The sequence below is a fragment of the Cyrtonyx montezumae genome, unplaced genomic scaffold (genome assembly GCF_038088225.1).
Source record: "Cyrtonyx montezumae isolate F1298 unplaced genomic scaffold, pur_monq_1.0 scaffold_3, whole genome shotgun sequence".
Lineage (NCBI taxonomy): Eukaryota > Metazoa > Chordata > Aves > Galliformes > Odontophoridae > Cyrtonyx > Cyrtonyx montezumae.
In genome coordinates, this window is record NW_027072034.1 from 153,272,120 (window position 1) to 153,289,707 (window position 17,588).

Genomic DNA, 17,588 nt, shown 5'->3' on the forward strand with positions numbered 1-17,588 from the left:
CTCTGAATGGCTTTCCTTCCCTCCAGTGTGTTAATTGCACCACTCAGCTTGGTGTAGTCTGCAAACTTGCTGAGGTTGTACTTGATTCCACCATCTTGTGGGTTGGACTCGATGATCTCTTGAGGTCCCTTCCAACCCCTATGATTCTATGATTCTATGATTCTTTGTCATTGATGAAGATGTTGAAGAGCACTGGTCGCAAGATCAAATCCTGGCGGATAACTCCTGTGACCGGCCTCCACCCAGATATCTCCATCTGGAGAGCAGCTCACCAACCACATCGGCCATCTCTCTCAGAATCCTGGCATACAGGGTTCAGAAAGTTCAGAAACCTGACATACAGCAATCTTCCACATATACATTCCAGGTATTTGAGTTCTTTTTGAATCATTTAGGCAACTGGTTGCACATTGCATAAATAAACCAAGCTTCCCACATTTTGTCTGAAAATTTTGCAGATTCTCTGTTTTCCAGTTTCAAATAACTTCTATCTATAACTGTAATCCTAAATTCTGTTATGAATAAAAATGGTCTCCTTATAGTCTAAACAAAAGCAGAACATATAATGCAAACAACAAAAGCTAGAAAATAAAACCCAGAAGATTTAGTGTCGTTAAATAGGTTCATGTGTGGAGAAAAAGGACAAGAGCACTCATGAAAAAAGGTTGTTAATAGGAACAGAATGAAGTTGCATCAGCGCGTAAAATACCATGTGCTTCCTACCACTTATATTCCAGAGCATTTTCATTTACCATGGAGGACTTTCATATGGTGTTTTAGCAACATTAAAAAGGACCGAGGAATGCAGCTGAAGTATGCAACAAGTGAATTCCTCATACGAAGACATCTCTATTAAAATAAGTTTATATTGTAGAGAGTAAAAAAAAATATTTTTATTTTCTTCACTATCTTTTAAATTTCCTGATCAGGAATGCAATTTGAAGCATGCTCCACATGAGATGATGCCATCTCCTCAGGAGTAAGAATGAAAAAAATCATGACAGGAAATAAAAACATTTTCCAGCCGAAAGAGAAAGGAACAAAGGAAACAATACACAGCTTCAAAAATGTTAATTGCAACTACCTATTTATTTTCTTCTAAGATTTATTTTCATGAAAGAAAGTCATTTGAAATGAAAGCTGCAATATTCCTGTCTCGTGCAAAATACTTAACTCAGTCCATTCTATCTGAAAGGAAATTATCATTCTGACCTGGCAGAATATTCCACAGTGACATTGCCTTCTCTAAAGTATGAGACATATATTAGTACAAACTTGAACTAATTCCTGAAACTGTCTTAAAGCAGAGTAAAGATTTTGGCTTGGTCCATTACTATATAGAGGTGAAAAGATCTGAACATTCTGAAAAGTGAAAAGTACCATAAACTCCTTCTTGTTAAAAATATTGGGTTTCAACCTAACTAATGCTATCCTCCTCTTTATCTAGTGGCAAACTGCATGTACAACCATGCTCAACTGTAGCTCAAATGCACTGAGAATTTCTTTTTGCAATAAAAGGTAAATAAATGCAAGAAAAGAGAACACTAGAGAACTGTAGCTATTACATTTAGGCTTAGAGTTAGGTTTAGAGTTTGCACATTTCTCTATATCACAAATGTGATTTAGGGCTCAATCCTCAATACAGCTCCCTGCCACTCTGCAACAACATACCAAAACTTTGGTTTTAGCTCCTTTGTCTCCAGAATGTTATTTGCCTTGGATTTCTATGCTGGGGCTACCTGCAGGAAGCTGGAAAGTGGGGTGGAAAAAAAAAAAAAGAAAAGAAAAAAAAGGCTAAAATAACACTGACTGGAAATCTTGTTACTAAGTTTTTTGTAGCATGCCGTGTTGAGGTTGCTCCCAGTGCACCTCTGACTCATGCAAATCCACAAGTCCTTGTGTAAGTTGCAGTTGTACAGTCTCTTGTTGAAGCTTCTGCAAATATTTCAAGCCCAACAGTATTTGTAACAGATTCCCTGAGCGTTCATCTCATCTATAGAACACTGGATTCACTATCTTTTGAAAGTATATAACTGGAGGATCAATCCAGGTCATCCTGGAGAAACTGGTCTTAAATTTCGCACAAGAATAGTTCCCAAGTGTGGCTGGTTTTGTTTGTATTATATGTAGATTGCTCTGAGTGTAATGCCTTCTCTTAATTTCCATGGAAACTAAAACAGATATAGAGAGCACAATAGCACCATTTGATAGAGCTATAAAACACAATTTTTTAACATAGTCACTACTACTACCTATGCATTTTCACCAGTGATGATCAAGAGATTGCATGCTGTGCTCAAAAATATCTACACCAGAAGAGTTGACCCACTTTTTCACAGCTGCTGTGATGGCATGATGGCATGATTGCTAGGAAAACATTGCAACATAGTCCGGCTTTCACTGTGCTCATATCCACTGTTTGGTCTCTAGAAACATTCAGCAAGCATCAGTGAATGTCAGTAGGTGTATTTTTTTTCTGCATAGAGGAATTAAATGCCACACCTTCGCTTCATCCACACCTCCATGTGAGACCCCATTTTGTCACTGCCCCTCTGCTGCCATCACACAGCAACTAAGTGTAATGGATATCAGCTGGAAGACTCAACCTCTCCTGCCATACCACCAAAATGCTTCTGTGATGATGTTCACCAACATAATAAAATAGTAGGCTTTACTTTCAGTCCTCAAGTACAAGCTTTTAGGAATGGCTGGCTCTGAAATGCTGGGTATGATAAAATTTGACAGTGAGTCTTCACTTTCACATTACAATTCACTCTTTACCACCTAACTGGACGTAGTGGCACTTTTAAAAGTATATTAGACCCTACTAGATACATTTTCAGCTTTGGAATCAGTAACAGCTGTTCTCACAGAGTGAGTGCAATGCATGCAAGCCCTATTTATGTTCCAGTTTTACCATCTGTACCTTCCTTACCTTCAAAGCATTTTTGGTTAATTAAAATTAAAATAGCCTCTGAACATTTATTTGTGTCAGATCAAGAGACAGAAAATCTAGACTTTATTAAAGGAGAATTTTCACTCTTTCCTGTTACTTTCTTGCAACTTAGCCTACAATACGTCTGGAAACATGCTCTTCAAAAGGCGTTCATTTATGCTTTGGGGAATGGAGCAAAATGTATATAATCCAAAGGGGGCATTACTTTGATTCCATAACAAAATTCCATGTTTCCTTAAATAATAAACCACCATGACAATGGCCCTTGTGAATATTTTAAAAAAGGCTCCTATGTGCCCAAGCTGTCAACTTACAAAGCTAAAACAACAGTTTCAGCTCTACAAATGCCAACACCTGCGCTCAACTTGAAATCACTGAGAATAATCCCAGTCACTGAGAGAAGCAAGTCTAGTATGTGTTAGCAGATGCAGTCCAAACACTGAGTGGTTGTGGTTGTTTTCATTATGAGTGAAAGAAAGAAGAAAGAAAACAAAAAGGAAAAAGATAAAGAAAAGGAAAAAGAAAAACAGCAACCAAGTTTTCATAGAAGAACATTATGGATCACATCTACTTGGAAGAAATAAATGGGAAAGTAGCAGTTTGCTCTTTTTGACTTTTTTTCCTGCATGTGAAAATACTGGAAGATGTAATTGTAACGTACTGTAATTGCAACACTCAAAGATGTAAAAGCTGATAGCCATTAAAGTTTTTATTTCAAGGTAAAGAATCAAACTTTGGCTAAAGAGTCAAAATTTGTCATTTCCTGTTTTAACAACACTTAAGTTTCGTCTAGCAAATAGTCACCAAATTTTTCCATCATACATTCAGTTTCAAGTTGTTCTAAAGTTTTTATTCAAAAGAAGACAGGGAGATAAAATGTACTAGGGTTTCATAAATTGTGTGCTGGTGTCTATTTTCAACCAGTGTTTGAGGAGTATTTCAGCAGAAATGTGCCTGGGAACTGCAGACTCTTATTCTGCACTAATGTGGTTATTACTCTATGCAGTAACTACATGAAACCCATAGCATCCACTACACCGTATTTTACTGTGCAGAAGAATTAATGATTATGAACAGACTTAGCTCCCAGTTGCTGGTTTTCACTGTGCATATAGATTCTGTGTGTGAACACATGCCAGAACACTTCCCATGATTTGAATCATGAAGGGATGAATTTTACCTCATATCTCTTACTTTAAGCACAGACTTCCTCAGCTAACTGCACTTCTGGTTTACAATAACCTGGAAAGAGGCACCACACACTGCAAAGAGAGGAGCAGAGCCTGCTCAGTAAGTCAGTCAGCTCTGGAAAAGTGTCAGAGAAACTGCAGCAGAGCTTGTTTGCTCATTCCTGAGACTCATCACCAATTATCTTGAAGTTTGACCCTGCTAAACCCGTACAGAGAAAATGACAGATTTCAGCTTAATTAGCTTTTGTTTCTGTGAGTGCACACAAAACGTTTATACCGAGATGCAGAATGGAGCTGAAGGATTTTTTTCTTGCATTCGTCTCTGCTAATGATCCTGGGTAATTAGGCAGCCTGCGCAGAGCATCTCTGCTCCTGCAGGGGCTGGAAGTGCTTTACCGGCTGGAGGCTGGATCAGAGCTGGGACACGCTGGCAGATTTCCCACTTACTTCAATGGGACCAAGATTGATCCTACATGAGACATTATCAAATGCAGCCACCTGTGGGGAGGGAGCAGGGGAACCCAACAGCTGTTTAGCAGTGCGCAGGAATGCAGAAATGAGAGTTCAGGCTCGAAAATGAAGAATACCATATCCAATTGCAACTGCAGGTGGAATGGAGGTAAGCAGAAGGCTATTGCCACAGTTGGGATTTGGCATCAGCTTTCAGACCAGCAATACCCTGGGGCCTTTCTCAGCAAAGGGTCAGAAGCATTGAGGTCTAATGGACACAGCATGGGATTGGGAAGCAGACATCCTTGAGTTCACCGATGTGGATGTCCTTGGGAATGACATGTTGACTGTCTGCTAACAAAATATCCTCCTTAGACTTTAATAAATCCTGTAAAACACAAGGGGCTGTGCTGAAGACTAAAAAAGGAGCTGGACCAGTAAGCCTATTTGTTTCCCGGCCTAAAGACTTTTTCTCAGAAATTTCCCTCTTCCATAACCATGTAGGAAGGTTACAGTAAGTACTTCATTACAAAAATGAAGAGCCCTTCCCCCTCCCCAGCTATCACCATCCTGAAAACACTCTGAGGAGGCAGGAGACAGTCCCTTGAAGCCAAAGTTTTCATGAAGCTCCCCAAGATGAATGGATTATTAACTTGTCTTGAGGACAACTGTAAGAAGCCATGTCGGTGCAGATTTTAAGGACAGAAGTAGTTGCTAATCATCTATAAATGCATGAATTAAAAAGCCATTATTGAATTTAAATTAATAACCATGGACTTGCCTATTATGTATTGTTTTGTACATAGTAATCCAACCAATAACCAAGGCTCATGGGTTCCTGAAGCTATTTTTGTAGATTAAATCTATTGGTCATAAACACGTTCTCTATAAAGGCTGAAGATCTGAAAGCATTAACACAGGTGAGGCTTATGAAATACAACATTTTAGGTTACTTGCATTAACATCCAAGGATATTCATTTCCATGACATTCTGCAGATTTTGCTTCTTTGAAAGCTCTTATTTAAATCTGTAGTTTGACATTAATTTAAATTATAAGCCAGAACTCAGAATTTGCTTTTTATTATCATTTTGACTTATTTAGCTGCAGCATTTACAAATAGATTCACTTCTCAAAATGTTTCACCCATACTACTCTACAAAAGTTACACTACAGAGTGAAATTCAACCCCATTCACAAGGTCAGCCCATGTATCCTTATGTCTTAGGAATTAAAAAAAGGCATATGGCATATAATTCTTGTGCAGGCTTCAGAAGGAGTGATGAATTTCACCTTAGAAGAAAATGTAGTCTTTATTGGTCAAGTGTGAGATATTAATCATAATCCTTATCTGCAGTGCATTTAGTGTGACTTTTCATTTTGGAATTTGGAGATTTGCTTTTATAATCTCTTCCTTTCTTCCCAGCCAGTATACATCCTGAGATAGCCACTGGGAGAGGGGGAATGGAGACACATGCATCATCCAAAAAAAACCCAACAACATTTGGAGATAGTCTATTCCATCTTGTATTTTCATAGATTTCTATCTAGTTTTTATAGCTGAAATATGTTGACAGTCACCATTAAAATGTAAATGTGATTGCTGTAATTCATTTCGACAGATTAAGTCCCCAAAAGAGGATATGAGTCTTTTTGACACTAACTTTTTTTTTTAATCCTTTGAAAATGTTGAGAACACATGAAAATATAGAATATCTTCCTCTTCCACGAAGAACTTTCCCATCTTTTCCTGATATGAGCATGCATTTATTAAAAGAATAAATTAAGAAAAATTATTTTCATCATAAATAGCTGTTTAATAAGCATACTTCATATATTTAGTAAATTAAAATATCAAAATAAATTTAGAAAATGTAAGCTTTAGAAATTCTGTTCGTGTATTTGTTTTTTTATACATCTGGCAAATGAAAAGTAACGGAACTAATAACATCTTAATATTTTTGTATCTGTTCACAGTGATAAAATCTCAGAATTACAATTTACATTCTGTAAATCTACTCCTAAATTCAGTCTAGGCAAGATAATGGACACAATGGTCCTCATACATCTTAGTTTTTTATCAGATGCTGCACCCCCCCAGAAAATGTTTGGCTTTGGACACTTTTAGCACTAGAATCACAGAATTTTAGGAGTTGGAAAGGACCTCTAGAGATGAACTATTCCAACCCCCCTTCCAAAGCAGTACAAGTACATAGGTTGCTTGAAAAATAATTTCTCCTATGAGGGCAGTGGGGTGCTGCAACAGGTTACCTAGTGTTGTGGTGGATGCCCTGTCCCTGAAGACTTTCAAGGTAGGGCTGGATCAGGCCCTGGGCAACCTAATCTAGCTGTGGTGTCCATGTTCATTGTGGAGGAGTTGAACTAGATGGCCCTCAGAAATCTACTCTAAGGATCTCTAAGGATTCTATGATTCTACAATTTATTTCAATGGAAACTGCAACAGATAGGAAGAGCACAAGAACACTACTTCTTCTTAGAGCAAATTCTCAGCTATAAAACACTACTTGTTTTATACAAAAGCCTGCATGCTGCATTCCTAACAATCTGCATCAGTGATGGTGATCCACTGTTGCTGCTGCTACTGCTGAAATACAGCACCCACCACCTCACTGTGCTCACATCCACTGTTTTGGGCTCCATAAACATTCAGCATTTATTTTTTTAGTGTTCTCTGGAATTAAGTTATTTACAAGCCTTGAAAACTCGAATACAGTTGAAAAGAATGTCACACTAGCTAGTTATAGAAGCCTAGTGCAGGGTAATGCTAGCAATACCATGGTAAAATATTACAATAGAGACCATTTAAGGTTTTTAAGATGTAAGAGAATATATTAGAGAGACACCTGGGCTTCATTTCCCATTCATGCAAATGTCACTCCTTAGACCTCTGTACCTCAACTGCAAGAGGAACTAGGCAAAAACATGGTTCAGGGCAGCACACAGCTTTGGCTGTTTGACTACTAGACTAGAACTACAGTATAATCTCCTTACTAGACTAGAACTATGGTATAATCTCCTTAGGTGGTGATTAGTTTCAGTAGGCTTTTAATATTCACTGTCAGTGGAAACCAATCTGAATCTTAACACTTGAAAATCACATTTGTCTTTTGCAATTACCCTCTGTTACAAAATGAACATAACACATTTGTGTATGTCCTGCTATACACATATGCTCATATAAAAATCTTCAGTAAAATCAATTTCTGTTAGTTGTTATTAAATGTTGAGACATTATTATGAGACACATGGGCTCATTATGTGAATAATTGAGCAATAATTACAAGCAATAGTTAGCTATCTGAGATGTTTAATATAGATCAATACCTATAATAGATTAAATAGTGTATAGCATTTTAACTGTAGGGATTTTCTGATCTCAAAAGCACATGAACTAGAGAGAAGATGTAGCTTTTACCCTAATTACTTCATTATGAGTGACGTGAGAACCAGATCCAAAATCTAGTAATGAATTGGAAAGAATTCAGATTCTGAGATATCTCAAGCAAGAGTAGGTTTAGCTGCTTGGAGAGAAAAGTATTTGCTTATGGCATGAGCACACATTCACACCTGTTGGAACAATTTCCAGTAATGGAACTAGTTTATCACAGTGTGTTAATTCTTTATTCCTTTTTCTGCTAATCCCATTTTCTGTTTTATTTTAATTGACTGCAAGATTTCTAGAGTTTAGAGCCCTGTTGAGCTTTAAAGATAGTGAGTTTTCAGCATTTTTACAAATACAGCTCACATTGTGCTGGTTATTCTAGGAATCTGTTTAAAACCACTGCAGTTCAGTCAAGCACTGACCATTTCCTGAAGCAGGGTCAGTCGAAAGGTTTTGTTGAAACGTAATGTATTAATAATTGGACTCCTGGTTGAATGCATATGTAAACAAATATCCATGTTGTATCATATACACTAAGGGATTTGTTTAAAAACTACAGCTATTGAAGTAGAGTCAGCTTTTTTCACACCATGGACAAAAAATTTACTTTTATTATTGAGCTCTTGCAGGAGGCAAGGCTCAGTTTCATTTTAACTATGAGCCTGTTGTGGCTTATAGTACTGCTCAGAACAACCCAAGTGATCCCCAAATCAATTTGAATTTTAGGCAGGTTTTGGCTTTAGCCCTTAATTATACACAAGATTAACTTTTCTGAAAATCTGAGAAAGATCATTTCTGATCCTCTACTGATTTTGTTTATGGGTGAGTTCTTCCTCTGTACCCCAATCTGGGACCTCAAGTTGCAGGAAGGCCCATGGCTCCTCCTGCTCCCTCCTCACTCCCGGGTTTGCATTACAGAGTCCTGCCTAGTAAAACCTGTTTTCTGCAATGATCATCGATCAGTCCTGCTCATTCCCTGGTCCCCAGCATCCTCTGGCTTCCTTGTACATATAAAATTTACTGACCATAAGGAGCTGTGCTAGCCCTGACAGCTCGAAGACACCTCTTATCCAGTGTATCAAAACACATACTTTTATCTATGCAATATTATTAAATATTCTCCCTGGAGTGGCATGAACCCAGTGCAGCCAACTGCTTCGAAGGATATTGAATTTTTTCCCCCATAATGGAAGTGTCCTTATATCTCTCGCGGGGTTTTATGCTACCCAGACTGATGAGGTCATTTCTTTAAAAAGAATCTCATTGCAACAACATTTGAAATAAAATAAATGAAAGCTGGTTTTTTTTGTTTCTTTTTTTTTTAAGTGTAATAACATTTTAATTCAAGCATTAAAATCTACTGCTTCACGCACTGAGACTCTTAGTCATTCAGGACTTCTACTAAAATCAGTGTGGGGGTTTCATTTGTAGAATACATGCCTCCAGTCATATCTAAACATAAATTAAGTGATTTAGTTTTTACAGAGGAGAAAAAAAAATGGAAGAAAGAAACTAATTTGATTTTAAATAAACATGAGATGACAGTTCTCTGAAATGCAGTAATTAAAGTACTGTGTCACTGCTGGAGAGAAGAGTAGGCTCTTTGTCAATGCATGTAAACCTAGACCATGTGTTATTCCATAGTCTTGCTGTGGTTCCATACATTTAATTAATGTTTGAGCCAGAGAAATGGGACTTAATGGACTGATAAAAATCTAATAAGGAATAACTGAGTGGGTTCTGTATTATGACATCACAGAATTCCAGCCAAGAATATTTAAGTATCCCAGTCACAGAGTGCTTTACATTTAGTAGCTTTATAGCCCTCCAAACTTCCTTTAAATAGTTTTAATTAGCCTTAAAATCAAGGTGCTCAAAATGACAAGACCCCTGTGCTGCAAAAGTGGCATAAAAATCTTCTGGAGTTCAAAGTAGTGTACTCCTGGGTAGTGTCTCCAGCATCAGTCTCTTTGCTAATTAAAAGTCTTGAGATGAGAAATTCTCTCGTTCCAAAAGTTGTTTTATAGTATTAGCACTCAGTGCTTTACATTATCGAAGCATTGTATGCATGCTAATATCTTCTAATTAACTCATATATGTGCTACCAAAAAAAATCATCTAAAAATATGACATACAGTATTGCCGACTTTAATATTAACACATGCAAATGCAACTTTCAGGTTTTACAGGAAGTGTGGGTAAGTGAGATTACGTTCTGAAGTCCAATGTACACATTGCCATATCTGACTTTCAGCAGAAAGGAAACGAACAGTGATGGAAATGGTATCTATTCAGTTATTAACCCAGGACTGAACGTGCGCACAAACACCAGCGTGGGTAAAGGAGAGCCTACAACTTTCTGAGGCAGCATCCTCAGTTCCTTAATGAGGTGCACACCAATTACACGGGTTTCCCACAGACTTTGCTCTCCAGATCTGTAGAATGCATGAGAAATCAGTAAAGTTTTTCATTTTGGTATCCATCAAAGCTCTCTTCCATGTGAAGAAGTGGTTAATTTGTCATTTCATGCTCAAAAAGGCGTGAAAGGCAAAATGGAGGAGGTTAGCTGGAAGAGGAGAGAGGGGGGCTGTGATTCATGAGACAGTAGGACTGATTTTGAGCTTGTGTTTGTTGCTGCATACAAGGAATATACTCAATGAAATAGTGGTGATGTAAAATAGACACGAATAAGGACAGGGTTTCTTCTTTATGTGAAAGGATTTACACTGTTACAACCAAAATTCGAAAGGAACACTTTACAAACGGAATCATAGTACATAGCAAATTTCTAACTTACAAGTTTTATTTACACATGGACATCTCTTGTTTTATTTATTTATTTATAATAAAAGTTTCAATTCCAACAAGGCAAATTTTCAACTTAAAAATACATAAGACCTTTGGGAGAAAATCCCAAAGAATACACACATCTGAGGAATGTCAGCTCTGTATCAAGAGCACTAGTCTCAGCTACTAAATATCTTCCCTCATCGTCTTTTGTTTTAGAGTTCTCGTTGTCTTTTATTTTTCATTTACTTTGCATAAAACGAGGCTAGCAAAGGGACAGAGAAACAGCCAGTGAACAACATTTAGAGAGAAGAGAGAGGCGCAGGCAGGAATCCCATTATTTGTTAATAGGATTTGTGCACATACCTCCCACTCACCACTTAGGAAATTTACTCCCAAGCATCTCAGTGGCAGTTTCAATTAGAGTCAACATTTCATTTCAGCAGATGGACTGCAAACTGATGGCTATCGAACTCAAATGAATAAGGCGCGATAATTTCCCTCTCTTAAGCTATGATTATGCTTTCACTTCTCTCTCTTTTTTTTTATTTTAATAGGGAGAATCAATGTTGTCCCTAAGCCAATATTTAATCTGATTTTTTGCTGAGCTTCTCTGTGCTAGCAAACCCCAACCAAGTGCCTGTATACAAGCCCAATGGGTAAATTAGTGGGTATTTTTGCAGATCTGTCACACATTTCTACCGTGCTTCTTATTAAGAAAGATGCCAAAGAACTACGAATACATCTGCCCTCTCCTGAAATGGAGCCATGTCTGGGGTGAAACGTGGCAGCAGATATTAACATGGGAACACAGATACTAAATCCTATGTGAAAATTATGCAGAAAGTACAGAACACAGATCACATAGCCTCAGGCTATCCAGAAATTAGCTAGAAGTGTACATATTTTCTTTTTAATGAATGCATTTGGAATTATTGTCTGGTGTGTGGTACTCCAATAAGGTATCAAATCCCATTGTAGAGTCATGTACAGAGTAATAGCGATGATGAGTTATCTGATGTCAATAAGAAGCAGTACTAATTCATAGGCAAGATGCACAAAAAACAAAACAGTATTTTTTTCATGGAAGTGTTCTTTCTTTAAATAGTGTTTGCAAACTACGTGGATGGTGGCCCAGCTGGCTCATGATGCCTTCGGTTTCTCTTTTTTTTCATCTCCTGAACATGCTTCCATTTGGCACCACCTTTGTTCCTCTGTCGCCGTTTCTCCCGATGCCACATCTGTTCACAGTACTCATCCAGGCTAAAGCTGGGGCTGCTGACAAGCTGGATATAGTCCTTGTACCTCAGCCGTGACTCTGTCAGCAAATCCCTTACCCGACCCTCCTCATCCTCAGTTTTCTGGGTGCTTTCCATTTGCCCATTCTCAATGACATTTAAATTCAGCTTCACGATGGTGTGGATGAAGGTGTGCTCCTGGGCTTTGCAGAAATAGGCTCCTGCATCCTTCCTTTGCAAGCTGCGGATCAGTAGCCCGTGCTCTGTTTTGATGATCCTTTCGTCTGCCTTCAGCTGTGGGGTTGGACAGAGAAGAGTATGATACATTAATTTCATCAATAAACATAGAAAACATAGAAGTACATTATCCAAGTGGAGGCCAGGCGGGGTTGGCACACAGAACACCCCATCCCAGCATGGCAGATACCATGAGATCCTTCAATTTCTGAGCTCCCTCTACTGACATATCATCTGCATCAGTGACATTTCAGCATGCAGTATTAAAAGATAAATGCTGTACAGTTGAAAGGACAGAGATTAGCACTCGTCACATCAGAATGCAATAGATAGGATGCATTCTTGTACACCTGGAATAATCTGAGATGATGTTGCACCAAAAATAACTACCGTTGATGATTTTTAAAGTGAAATGCTCTGATCTTCTATCAACCCAATCTAGAAGTAGATGTCACTGCTCATTGCAGGGAAACTGGACTAGATGACCTTTAAAAGTCCCTTCCAACTCAAATGATTCTGTGAGTATGAGTTTTATCTTCATCATCAGGGATTTATAAAAGGAAGTTGATCCCGTCTTTGACTAAGACATGATTAAAAGTTCCCAGTGAGTTTATGTGACAACAACCCAGTGCAATTCTTTCACTGTTTTGACACTGAGATCCATGAAGAACAACTCTGAGGGGAGAAAAAGAAAAAAAAAAACCAAGAATGCAAAGGAGAGCTGAAGTCTGATAGTGTGGACCTTCAGTTCCATTTACAAATGCAAATACTTCCAAAAATGTAGAACAGTATGACACACTACAAAATAAGGTGCACTTGAGAGTAATAACACTGCAAGGTAAGTGAAATATCTGAAAATGATTTCCCAAATAACCTAACTCTGAACTAAGCTGAACTAGTGAAATAAAATAAATAAATAAAATGAAAAACAGGATGGGGCACCGGGCACTGAAGTATTTTTGCAGCTGGGAAACACAGAAGGTAAGTGCTCTGCCAAAGATCACACGAAGATTAGTAGCAGAGGTAGAGGCAGAAAGCAGAGCCCTAACTCCCAGTGTCCAGTACCTTTGGAAATGGCTGTGTTCCACCACAGCTTTTACCACTCGATGTGCTGCTGCCGCACAGAGGCTGCAGCCCACAACCGCACCAAAGGTGCCACTCACAGCCTACAGCATAACCAGAGCCCTGAGCACAGCCTCAGCGCTGCCGGTGGTATTGTTGTAATGCAGAAAAACTCCATAAGGCTGAGTACCGGGTTGAAAAAGCAGGGTGGGGGCAGAGACAACCAACAGAGAATCTGGAAAATTTCCCAGAGTGCACATCTGACCCTCCAGCAAACTTCAGAGGATGAAGATCACGGAGGCATAAAGATGACTAAATTAGATTTATTCACAGTGGGTAAGTTACACACTGTTTCTTTATGTAAAAAATCTGCACATGATTCTCTCTTCTACTCCATGGGAAAAAATGTATTTATACATATGATTCTCCATCTGTTATGATTCTAACTCAGTGGTACTTTTTCATAACAGGGTCTCTTGGAGCAAAGAGAAGGCTGAGATGACCTCCCAGGGCTTTTGCTTTTCTATTTTCTAATATTCTATTATAAGAACTCTGGAAGGATTAAAAAATTTGAGAGACTGTTTCAAGATAGGAAGAAAAAGTAATACATGTGTATCTAAATGTTACATCCACAAAGGAATTATTTTCCTTGCTAGCCTGTATCAGCTTCAACAATCTTCAGTAACTATAGTTTAGTTAAGTAGGTAGGTAGCAGGTAGCTATGTAGGTAGGCAGGTAGACACAGGCCTGTCCAGCACCACTGATCTGACTTCATCAGAGGGAAAAAATCAAATGCTATGGAAGCCTGTGTCAGAACAAAGATATGGCTGCCTGCTTCTGTGGCCAAATATTGCTTGACCCAGTCACCAGCTGATGGTGTCGAGTCTACCCTGAGCTTTAGATTCTTTGTTTGTAAATTGGAAATAATCATATCTACTGGTACCAGCAGGGTGGAATCATGCTAATTTCTACAAATTCCTGGAAAACAGATTCTTTTCTCTTTTCTGACAACAGGTGCTACATGAGCACAAGCCATTTTTTATTTACTACACTGAGTCTCAAGCAGAGAAATCATGGTTGATACAGAAGAGCACACATAGAAGACAGTAGGGAGACAAACTAGAATAGAACACTTTTCCAACCCCAAAAGCTACACCATAGGATAGTCTTCAGTTTTATCAGATAGTAACATTCATCCCGAGTAAATGTACTTTCCTTACAGTTACAGTAAGAACAGGAGCATAAAAGGATTTTATGAAGCCAAGGATAAGTAGTTGTAGACAGAAATATGTCTAGGGCAGTTGTTTATTTGTGGTGCTGTACTCCAGAAAGAGAAACAGGAGCAGTGGCCAGGAGGAAGTGAACTAGAGTTTTGGCTGTTGAAATACACCAAGGAAATCCCTCTTTTTCTGCACAGGCTTCGTATTAACAATGGAAGATCCTACAGATCTCAACTTGAAGATTTTAGGGAAAAAGAAGGAAAAGTGAAGATAATTGGAAGACATTTGGGTTTCATAAAGGTCTATGCAAAGACCCTGTTCCCACATTGAGTGAAAACAGGACAGATCTCTTTGAGCTCAGGGCTCAATGCAATTGCAGCAGTATCATCTGCCTATCCTGGCTCTGCCAGTATTGTAGTCTAGAGTGCCTTGACAGCTGTGTACCTCCTACACTTGGAGGTGCTCCAGCTGGCTCTTTTGGCTGGCTGGGTGCCAGGCCTAAGAGCCCTTGATAGCGCCTCTCTTACTTGCAGTGAAAGGAAGGCAGAATAAATGATAGATCTAGACTTGAAAATATGACTGGACCCCCAGGTCCCGCACCCTGCTACTTGTGACCTTTTACCATTTGTGTAGTGGCCGTCCCTTTCAAGTTGTAAACATGTTAACTGATGGGGTTATCCCCCTCTGCATTGGGATACTGCAGAGAAAGCTAAGAGAGTCTGACTTGGTTCTGTCCCTTAATCCCAGCCCATCAGGAATCCTATTTTTAATGAAGCAGCATTCTTACAGTGTCTTATGTTAACCTTGGCCACTGATTTATGGTGACTGTCGCGTCCTTCTTCTCTGGGCCTTCATTGTTCATTCCTTTCTTATCCTCTGGTAGAATGAAATTAGGGCTCTGCTTTCACACGTATTGAGCAACACTTCATTATTGTTTTCCCTCTCACTTCTCTTTTTGGTATCCTGTTTATGTTGTTTTACCCATTGATTCAGAACTCTTGCTGTCTTTCCTCTCTACATTTTCCCCCATAGGGCTCTGGAGTTTCATAAACACCTGGCATTTCATTACTTGGTAGTAGATCTTTAACCTTTCGCTTGAATGCTTGATGTGCTCTTTGGTTTCTGAGCTATAGATGTATAACATTTTATTAAATTTTGAGAAGGGTAAAAAACACTAGTTAGATAAAAATACATCACTTTATTTTGGTCAACTCTGGATTCATTTTTCACCCCAGATATTTTATAATCAATAGCTCTCCTTAAATATTTATAGGCAGGGTTTAACAATTCAGCAGCACAAAGGCTTTGTTCATAAAAGCTTGCTGACATGTTTAAATTTGAACATACAATAAAAATTAAATGGGAGATAAATAGTTTTGTTCAACAGGGAACCAGTTGTAAACCACAAAAATGAAGTGATTGATTACCATTAATTTCCTTTTCTTAGTGGATTTTCTCAGCAGAAATTTGACTGTATTTTAACAGTAAATTGTACATGGTAAACAGTTTTCTTTTCCACACTAAATAAAGTATAGAATATGCTATATATATTGGAAATATTTGACTAAGGAAAAATACCTCCATGTAAATCAAATGCTCAATTTTGACAACCTGATTTAACAATAGAGGAAAAATAGGCATTGCCAATAATGATGGCAAATCTTTAAACAATCAGTAAGTTGGAAAACAACCAAGGATTTGAAAGTGCTGTGGCACTAGTTTCGGTCAATGCCTTTTGTCCTTCGCTAATGATGTGTTTAGATAGCTCCCTCTTTACAAATAATTCACATGTCAACTCCTTCACAGTTAAAACACTGCACCTGTCTGGGAGAAGAAAGTGGCTTCAAAGCCTGCCTTCCCTCATTAATCACCACGTAAAAAAATGTTCGAGGTAAAGCTGCTCTAATCATGGGTTAGCAGCAATCCCTGAACTAATTGATAAGAGGAGAAAGGAAAATAAGGAACATTTGCAGAGAATTCACATTTGACTTTGCTTTTCTATTGTCTTCTTCATCCTCACCTTTTGACTGGAAATAACAATCATTCTGTTTTTGCTGGAATCATTATTTTATATAACTGTTCCTCTTTTCCTGGTAAAATAATCATGTAATTCTAACACAGCTGTTAAGTTAATTTCTCTCTTTTTTTTTTTAACATATCTTTTTATTTACTTAGAAGCCACAGGAAAAATGATGAGAGTGTTGTTGGTACAATGACAAGGTGAAAACACATGAGTCCTATTATTCTCGAGCTGACAATAATTTCTCATCCTAAGACTAATTTTTAAACTCTTATTCCCAAGTATATTCAAATAAAAGCAAAAATATCACTTTATATAGCAGTTCAGAGTAACATATTTTTTCCCGTTTAAGAAACTGTAAAAATATTAGTCTCAAGAATCTCAAGGTATTATAAAAAAATGCCAAATGAACGAGTCATAATAAAATAAAATAGTGAAAGCTTGAGTGTTATAATTAGTCCCTAGGCTGCAGAATAAATTTATTTTCTCTCTCTCTCTCTCTCTGTTTCTTATCAACCCAAGGCTTATGTGTGCATCTACTGCACAAACTGAACTTTATTCCTCTGACAGAAGGTACTACTGGAAACTCAGATCCTGCTGCCTGTCCTCTTTCGTACTCAGCTATTGTTTGACTTCTAGGTTCTAAAGGTGGCTGTGAATGTCTGGCCTTTTACCACAAGATGCTGCTGAGCAAATGTTTGCAACAATGAAACTCACAGGCATCATGACGCAAAAATCTCCAGCCACAAAAAGATATGGAAACTTATGCCTCATTCACCCATGTACGCCCACTAAGGTCAACCGAACAGGACACAGATCCTGAGAAACCTGAAAAATAGTTTTAGTCTGGCAAAAATGCAGATTGAAAACGTTATTTCAATGGGTAGCTGGCACAGTCTTGTGCCCTACTAGATGTCTTGTCCAAGGGTAGGTCACACTCATACACCTCCCAAAACATCAGATGGTTGTTAAGCTGGGTCTGTCAGGAAAAAAAGAAGAAGCTCAGGCAGTGGGGCAGGGGTATGA

At 38.2% G+C, this 17,588-nt stretch overlaps 1 protein-coding gene across 2 annotated transcripts in view; it reads right to left on the reverse strand.

The window, feature by feature from the left end:
• Positions 1 to 10,686: 10,686 nt before the first annotated feature.
• The window catches only part of SEMA3D (semaphorin 3D), a 141,108-nt gene continuing 134,206 nt past the window's right edge, over positions 10,687 to 17,588 (reverse strand). For both annotated transcript variants that reach the window (XM_065743710.1, XM_065743711.1), the window contains exon 18: positions 10,687 to 12,317. In XM_065743710.1, the coding sequence (XP_065599782.1) occupies positions 11,904 to 12,317 (414 nt within the window). In that variant the 3' untranslated portion in view covers positions 10,687 to 11,903. The remainder of the gene's footprint in view (positions 12,318 to 17,588) is intronic.